This window comes from Neolamprologus multifasciatus, chromosome 13, assembly GCF_963576455.1.
Source record: "Neolamprologus multifasciatus chromosome 13, fNeoMul1.2, whole genome shotgun sequence".
Classification (NCBI taxonomy): domain Eukaryota; kingdom Metazoa; phylum Chordata; class Actinopteri; order Cichliformes; family Cichlidae; genus Neolamprologus; species Neolamprologus multifasciatus.
Window position 1 is genome coordinate 2,858,533 of NC_140451.1, and position 9,132 is coordinate 2,867,664.

At 42.6% G+C, this 9,132-nt stretch overlaps 1 protein-coding gene across 1 annotated transcript; it reads right to left on the reverse strand.

Moving 5' to 3' along the window:
* Positions 1 to 1,901: 1,901 nt before the first annotated feature.
* On the reverse strand, positions 1,902 to 7,751 carry zic2b (zic family member 2 (odd-paired homolog, Drosophila) b). The gene is made up of 2 exons (XM_085182179.1): positions 6,763 to 7,751; positions 1,902 to 3,308 (listed from the first exon to the last, which is right to left on the reverse strand). Exons 1-2 carry the CDS (start codon positions 7,283 to 7,285, stop codon positions 2,677 to 2,679), a joined length of 1,155 nt encoding a protein of 384 aa, XP_085038305.1. The 5' UTR covers positions 7,286 to 7,751; the 3' UTR covers positions 1,902 to 2,676.
* Between the last annotated feature and the right edge of the window lie 1,381 nt (positions 7,752 to 9,132).

Here is a 9,132-nt window from a genome sequence, read left to right on the forward strand (position 1 = left end):
GACAGGGTTAATTCACGCTGTGACATTAATTACATCAAACTGAAGCTGCAGCAGAAGCCACGGCTCATCAGACTAGGCAATGTTTTCCCAGTCTGGTTGTAAGAAGAGGTTAATGGACTTACCTTCCAACTCTAAGCAGTCTGACCATTATTTTCTAGCAGAGAACTGTCACTCAGCGGATGCTTTCTCTTTCTGAGGTCATTTTCTGTTAACACTACAGAGGTTTGTCTGTAGTCCCAGAGCAGTCCACCTGGTAACAGCAACACCTCGTCCCAATTCTGATGCTCACTTCGAAGTTCACTGTTATCTTGACTACATGTGTAAACGCATTGTTCTGCTGTGTGAATGGCTGATTTGATCTTTGCATTAACAAGCAATTCAGCAGGTATGCCTAATGAAATAACATTGAGTTCACTCGAGCAGTGTCAGAAAGCACTTATCTGGCAACGTGCTTTAGTAACTTACCCAAGAACACAGCATGATGACGTATTTGATTGGTGTTGCCTGTAGCTAATGTTACAAGAATGTATCAAATTTTAAATTCTGAACCAGCTGCTGGTCAAAATATAGACAGCTTTCATTTTAGCTTCTTTTCACTCAGATTAGCCCAAAAGCATGCTGCGCTGCTGTGAAACATCTTGGCAGTGGATGAGTGCACTCTCCACATAATCTTACTACCAAAGGCTGGATGGCACTTTCAGGTCGACCTTTCACATCACTGAGTCAGTCTGTACAGGGGAGCCACCTACCTTACTGTCTCTGTCAGAGTATCAAGTAGAGGTGTTCGATTCGTGAACGAATCGTTCAATATTCAAGAATCACTTTACTGACTCGTGAATCATGATTCACAAGCCCAACTGACTCACTGACTCATCCCTGTTGCTGTTAGCAAACTAATTCCATTAGCAGCAATGTATCTAGCTTATAATTAAATTGTGTGTGTGTGTGTGGGGGGACAACAGCCAGTTTCTTAACAAAAGCATTTCTGCTCTGAACTGGAAGAAAAAAACCCGAGTAGAAGGTCACATCAAGACAATAGCTCCTCGGTTCACAGTAGTATCGCTCTGCTAACATGCTAACAACCCATTTGAGCTACTCACCCCCTCCCTCCTCGCTCACAGCTTCTTCTTCTTCTTCTTGGTTGGCAACCAATGTTAAGGCGCATTACCGCCCCCTGGCTCACAGCTCAGTGGACATTTAGATGAAAAAATATATATTTGACACATTTAAGGAAAATACTAATAAAATACAAATAAACAAAATAAATGTTTATTAAGCTATTTTGATAGGAAATTGCTTAATTTTAGAAATGTTTTTGCTCTTTTTTGCTCTATAAAATAGTTGTTTTCTTTTAGAATCATTCATCTTAGCAGTAGGATTTACATGAAAAGAGAAACAAATTAAGTTTGAGTGAAAATGTAAATTTTTTGCACTCTCTGGTCAACTGACTCAGTGAATCAAATGACTCAAAAAAATCGATTCACTTTGGTGAGTGACTCATTAAAACTCGATTTAGTAAAAAGAATCAAATTTATCATCACTAGTATCAAGACACAAAAACATGGAGACTTCCAATGCCAGAAACCCCTGATGCAGTCAATACAGCCCTCTGTCTGCCTGGGGTAAGCTTTGACATGGCAAGTGTGAATACTTGGTGAATGTAAATAAGACGGTTTTTCCTAATTATCATGTTTAGATAGACTTTTGCAATGTGTTCATGGCAAAATTAAATGACAACCTTTTAGGAGGAACCACTGTGGTTATGGTTGGTGGACAGTTCCACCTGCTGCAGGTCTCTGAACCTTTCGGGTGGATGGATCATGAATCTGAGCCACATATGAAGAGTGCGCTTTCAAACAGTTACTTTTTTAAGCAGTTTCAAAAATCATGCACACTTCTGCTTCTTTTCTTGATTTATTGATGCACATTGTGTGTAGGACATGAGATTTTTGAAAGCTTGATGTGCTGGAAATGAAGTGTAAACAAACACAGGAGATTAACTCACTCATAATCCAACCGAGATTCAGTACAAACAAGGATGCGAGTGTCGTTTCACTGACTTCTGCTACGTTGGATTAAACTCACAAATACTTCTGGACATGTTGTTGCCATCTGTTTGTTACTAAAGACCTCTGTATGCTTCCACAGAGGCCTGACAGCAGAATCAGCTGCTGCAGATCAACGTTTTAAAATTAAAGTACTCCCCTGTGTACCTGCTGGTTTGGTCCTGCCGTGTTACCTTGTGTACATTGGTGCTGTGACATCAAGGAAACATTAACCTCTTTCCATCAACTTGGCCCCTAAAATTGCTTCACCTAAGTGGAGCCCTTGAATTGGTCATTGATCCGTGTCTCTAGAGGTCGTCATGTACACAAATCTCTTTAATATTCGCTGATCCACTTGCACAAAGTTAACTCCTTATCTTAGTTCAGGTTAGCTAGCCATGACTGATAACTTGCAGTAAAACATTTTGTTTCATAATCAGGAGTTCCTCCCGTCCTTTCCGACACCATTTGAGCCGTTTCTGTTGATCTGCACATTTTTAATGTGACACAGTCCCTTTGACCTTCTCCGAGGGCCACCGATGTGGAACCATGCAGCTGCTTGTTCTGGCCCGACCTGGATCTGACGATATGAGATCTGTTCTGCGAGTCAAATTTCACCAGTCCCTCAACTTTACGTGACGTACTCCTCGTCATCACTAGGTTCTGATTTGATGTGGTCTGGGTGAAGGAGAGGAAAGTGTGGTGCTGTAGTCCTGGTACAGACATACCACTCCTTAATGTTAGACAACTGAGGTAAGGCTGGGTTGACTGAGCGCTGGCTCCTCCGTGGGGTCCTGCCGCTCTGCTGCTGCTGGCTCAGCTGGCTCTTCAGGCCTGAAAGAGAGAGATCCAGAGGCATCGCTACCGGAGACGAACTCCGTAGCAGCAGCTTGTGGTCCACTTCGCTGGCTGATCGGAGGTCCAATTGGTGATTGGACAGCAGAGAAAAATGAGTGTTTTTGTCAGTAAGTGATGGAGAGAGGTGGTTCATTTTAAGGTCAAGGGGCTCGAGGACAGCCGGATGAGGCTGCTGGAGTTGAAGAGGGATGGCATTGTACAGGTCCTGGGTTTCAGAGGTAGGTGATGACTTGATGTGAACCTTCATGTGTTTGCGCAGGGAGCTGGGGTGGGTGTAAGACTTGGTGCATCCTACTGCCTTGCAGTCGTAGGGCTTTGAGGCTGTGTGGACCTGCGAGTGCTTCTTTCGGTCGCTGCTGTTGGCAAAGCGCCGCTCGCAAAACTCACACTGGAATGGCTTCTCACCTGAAAAACAAACATCACACGCACAATTATCAGGCTTGCACAGGGACACTCCACTAAATTTGCAAGAACTCGGCAACATTGATGTCTATTTTAATAAGGCGCATAGAATGGACCTGAAAAACCGACTTTCAACTGGACACGTTCAAAGGAGTGATGCTGAGAAATAGCCTTGTTATTCCAAAGAAGCACACTTGTTTCTAAATAACAGTAAATATTTAATGCAATCGTATTTTAACCTCCTAGGACCTGCATCCACATATGTGGACGTCACATTTTGGGTTATTTAGACCAAAATACTCAATTTTGCTCTACAAGGGCCTGATTTCCACTTACGAGGATGTTATCCTGCTACTGTTCTATCAACATTTTAAACAAATATCCTCATATGTGGCTCTGATTTTTCTTAAAAACAAAAATAAGATAAAAAAATCTGGTAATTCTTTGTTTTTACATTCATCAGGTCCCGATCAGCCCAAATATCAAAGAGAAATTAAAAATGCTGCTGTGGAAGAGTTCAGGTCTTAGGAGGTTAAATAATCAAAATTCATATCAAAGTTGGAATGCAGTGACCGATGTTCAGCAACCATCACTGAGCTCACAGTTAAAGCAGGTTTATTGTTGCTACACAGCTAACAAAGATGATGCTGCTGAAGAAGTGATCCTTTAGTTTTTAGCCATACATCCCAGTCAGAGAACAGCTCCTCAGCAGTAGGGCTGCACGATTAATCGTTAGAAAACCGCGATCTCGATTCATACTTATGTGCGATCTCATTTCCAAATGACAACGATTAAAAAAAAAAGAAAAAAAAAGATAAAAAAAAAAACTTAATCTGCATGAACACAAGCGCTCACTCTTCCTGCTCAACAAATGACGAGGGCGGAGCCTTATACCACGTGATACAGAAGCTGGCTGCTAAAATTAGCAGGGAAAAACAACGGAGAGCACGTCAGGGATGACGAGAAAGTGACAGGAGAAAATCCGTCCCGGTCAGCCACCCAAACATCAATAACGGGAACCTTATACAGTGCTTCCCTATACCCGTCGACCTCCCGCAGGCACAAAGAAATTACGGAGGCTATCACTTATCACCTGACCAAAGATATGGCTCCATCAACACTGTGCAAAACGAGGGATTTAGGAAAACGATCAACACCCTAGACAAACGCTACACAGTGCCGTCCCGCAACTATTTTTCTATTGTTGCACTACCTGCTCTATACACGCAGTGTCGAGCAACGGTGGAGACGCAATTTCAAGCAGTACAACATTTTGCGGCAACGACAAAATGTGAGACATTTGTTGTTTTTATGTTCAGTCTCAACTGTTACGAAGTTGATGTGCAGTTAATAAGTGCAATAAATATTTATACTGGAAAAGAAAATCGTGAGAGAATCGTGATCTCAATTCTAAGCCAAAAAATCATGATTCTCATTTTATGCAAAATCGTGCAGCCCTACACAGCAGAGTGATGTTGTTTTTTAAGAAATGAAGGTTGATCCATTGAGAAATGAACAAAACAGCAGCTCTTGAATGGTGACTGAAAGCTTTGAAGAAGAAAGTCATCAGGAACAAGAAGGCGATTGGTTACAAAAGAAGGAAATCTGTGAGTGCAGAACAAATGATGCTTGATATCACCTGTCAGGCATGGTGGAGGGAAGTTATGGATGCTGCATGATCCCTTCCCTTTCTTTTTAAATGTAATATCTCCAGTAAATGTGATAAATAGAAGAGAATTTAAACAAATAAATCTGCTGCAGTTTTGCTGTTTTAGATCAACAGTCAGGCAACACATTAATTAATGCACCAAATGGACAGAAGAGCTGTGTAGGTCGGGCTCTCACTGCTGCCGTGCAGACACACTGCAGCTTGTGAGAGCACATATGGAAAAGAAAAAGACAATATACTTATAAAGCTTACATGATTTACTCATGAAAGTGGCCACTTTCTCATTACTTTCATATATTGTTTTAGGAAGTATCCAAAACATACAATCAAGGGATCTTATATCTGTTTTCACTCTTGTATGCTTTTCGTACAAGTTTCACACAAGACAGATACAAACTTTATAAGATTTATGTATATATTTTCCATATGGGAGGACAGACACACACCAGGGTTTTTACCTTCTTCTGGGATAAAGAGGAAATACAGTCGGGTCAGCGAGGAAGCACCAGCTAATAAAAAACCCTGTTTTCACACAACACTGGATGATTTAGCTTAATGTAAAACGATGAATGATTATCAGCAGAAGAGATAACGACATGCTCAAATTTAACATTTGCATGTTTTTTATTCCTTTTGAAAACATAGTTGTACTAATGCTTTCATGCTGTCTCTAACGGGAGTAGGAGGAATGTCTTGGGAAAACTGGAAGCACACATGAAAGCACAGACTGTATTAAAGATGAATGCAGTGGCAGACCTCTTTTTGAAGCCATGTGCTGATCTTTTTTCGCCTCACCACTATAGCTGCACCAATACGGGCTTCACTGGAATCTGTGTCCATCTTTTATGTACAGTCTATGTACAGAGCCTAACTGTGACATCATGCCATCACAAGCCTTCCTAGAAAAACTCAGTGTTGTGGTAATAAAGCATCTTTAAGAGACATGGTCAGAAAATGGACCTGCATGTTTGTGGGACCACTCAGCTACTTATACAGGCTGCAGACCACTCAGCTGGAGCCTCTGTGACTCACATCAGAAGCAGTTTTTCTACCAATCAGAGAGTTGGTGGCTTGAGCCCCTTCAGCCTGCATGTCCAAGCATCCTGGAGTAAGTTGATCCATTAGATTGTGAGTGCATGCATGAATGTTAGACGTGGCACTTATCTATAGAATGAATGAAGGTGTGTGAGAGCTTGTTGGGGAGGGGGGGGGGGTGCACCCAGTAAGTACCAGTTTTTATTGGATGCAGTTTCAGAGCATCTGTCACACATACAGCCAATTTCAAATCTGCCCATGATGTCAGTACAGCACCGCACTCGTTTTCTGGATTGTGGTTGTTTCTAGTTTAGCTGGTGACTTTTATACTTTTACTGGCTTCAAGATCCTAAACGCAGTAAGCGCTGCAAACGGGCAAAGCTGTTGTTATTGATGATTAATAACTGACGTATACGTCATTACCAAAGGACGGGTTTACCGCTCACACGCGTCCTGAGGACTAAACTAAACTTCAGTCCTGACCTGTGCTGATGCCTGTCACCTTGCTTGACTCCTCTGCTGCAGCCTAGAACCGTGGCTGCTCGAGGAAACAAGGGAGCACTCGAGTCTAATGTGAATCTACACCGAACTAAGCCAAGTAAACATGGAGGGGATTCCTAGCAGGGGGGGAGCGCTGTGCATTAAGCTCTATGTTCCCTGACAGGAAGCTTGCGTTGACGGATGGCACGGACTGAGCGAGCGCAATGACAGTATCTGCGCTCTCTTAGCAGTCACACAATCACGAGCCCTTACCAGTGTGCGTGCGCGTGTGGATCTTGAGGTTTTCCGAGCGTGCGAACATCTTGCCGCAATTGGGAAATGCGCATGAAAACGGCTTCTCCCCGGTGTGCACGCGAATGTGGTTAATGAGTTTGTATTTGGCTTTGAACGCCTTCCCGCCGCGCATACACTCGTCCCACATACAGACGTGACTGAGGCTTTCCAGCCCCGCAGCTACATGCTCGGTGGTGACGTGGTCCACGAGCTCGTGCATGGAGCTGAAAGTTTGATCGCAGACGGATGTCGCCGTCCGCCCAAGCCTCTGTCTTGAAGAAGTTCGGTCAATCCATTTGCACACTAGCTCCGTTTTAACGGTGGGGCCTTTGGAGAAATCCAGCAGGCCGTCCATCCCACCGCCCGCATCGGTGTCGGCAGAAGCGGGGATACTGGTAGCTCTCGGATGGGGTGGCGAGACGATGCTAGAAGCTCCAGAGTTGTTGTTCCCCAACGGAGAGACGAGGCCATTGTGCCTGGCCACCACAGCCGTCCGCTTCATGCTCTGCACGGCGGGCTGTCCCGCTCCTGTCGCCACCAGCACACCTTGCTTTCACTTAAAATGAGTTCAGTCCAACTGGCCGAAGCCTCACCACTATCGCGCTTCCTTCCTGTGTGTTTTAGTCGAGGCGAGAGCGCATGCGGCAGCGTTTTTACCCCCCGCTGCTCGCTGTTAGCTCCCGAGAGTCAAAGCCTCCATGCTTCTATTTACTGTGAATAGAGATGAACGGAGTCGAAGGAATACAGCAGGACGCGTCCCGTTACCATTTGGGGGCGTCCTTGTCTCCTTTCCTTCCTTACTCCAGCCTTCCTTCCTTTTAGCTTTAACTAACATGTCCATATTGCTGATGTGCATCGAGGATCGGCAGAGTAGACACACAGAAATGAAGCATTGCGTGATTTAATGATGACTCGTGAAATATGGTGCATTAGTAAATTCATTTAGAATTGTTTTCTTGTCTTTTGTTTATTTAGACATGCATAACATCATTCGTTGTTTATAGTTTAAAGGGAAATGAAAACATAAATATGAATAAATATTTCCAAAATAATCCAACAATAAATACTTGATGTAGTTAATACTAAATATGATTTATAGAAAGAAAAAGAAAGAATCAAAACCTCATTTTAAAAAATGTTCAAATTGAGACTTTAAAAAAATGCAAATTAAAAAGAGAAATAAGTAAATGAATTGAAAAATCCAATTAGGAATACACATTTTTTTCAGAGTTTTGAAATGTTTATTCCACTCACTTTTTAAGTTTTTTTCCCCTGTTAGCTGTAATAATTATTAGATTAGCTGTTGGATTAGCTTTTCCATTTCTATGACTTTTTGGTCCTTGGAGAAAAAGCAAAGAGGTCTCTCATTGGCTGCTCACAGGCATGCTGGCTGGGTTTTTCTGTGCCGCTGACAGCTTTTCACTGTTAAGGAGACTTTTTAAAGAAGTGTTTGTGGACAGTTAGCCTCGGTATGCACTCTCTGAAAACGTCCAACACAAATATATGAATAATGTGAAGGGAAAATGCAGGGAAAAGAAAACCTGAACCCCTCATGGTTTGGCTGGAAGTAATGTAGTAAGATAACTAATGCTAGTACCCCTCCACGTAGCCATGTAGCCCCAGTCTTACCTTGTGAAAATGTGACCAGTAGTACTAGCTAGCTTCTGTTTTTAGTAAGCTAATGTGCTCTTCACAAATAAAGCTTGAAGAAGCTCAGACTGTTACAATGGTTAAAACCAGTCCTGTTACATTTATATGTAACCGGTGTGATTCTGCGTTGTGTCTGATAAAAGAGGTAAAAGAAAGAAAGACCTCCAAGTAAATAATTTGCCCACTCCAGCTCCTACGACCAAATACAAACTGGGGAAGAGGGTTAGCTCAACCCACCACAACTTCCAAGCTAGCAAGGAGTATATATTCATGCTAGCATTTATGGCGCCTAAAACACATTTATGATACACACATACTACACACTTATAACATCTAACAAAGAACAGGCTTAATAATGACAATAATTGAACTAAAATCACAATCAGAAACATCCAGGTGGCTAAATATGCATTATATGTGTATTTTAAGGTGTTGGAAAGAAATGACACCCACCTCTCCCACAGGGGAATTGTAGAAAAGGGGAGAGGCAATAGGGGTACACTGTATTTATAGGGTTGCACCAAAGAAGAAGAAGAAAAGAATGAGGAGGGGCTCTAACTGATAATGAACATAACTACAGGCTTGGAGGTCCTAAAAGTCAGGTATAAAAGGAACGGTTTGGGGGTTTAGGACACATTTTGTGTAATTATAACAATGCGCTATATGACCCTGTTACATATACACATTGCTAAAGCAATG

Coding starts and splice junctions, on each gene's coding strand:
- zic2b (XM_085182179.1), bottom strand. CDS start 7,285: ATGAAGCGGACGGCTGTGGTGGCCAGGCACAATGGCCTCGTCTCTCCG. Junction 3,309..6,762: donor CCACACGCGCACGCACACTG/GTAAGGGCTCGT, acceptor TTTGTTTTTCAG/GTGAGAAGCCATTCCAGTGT.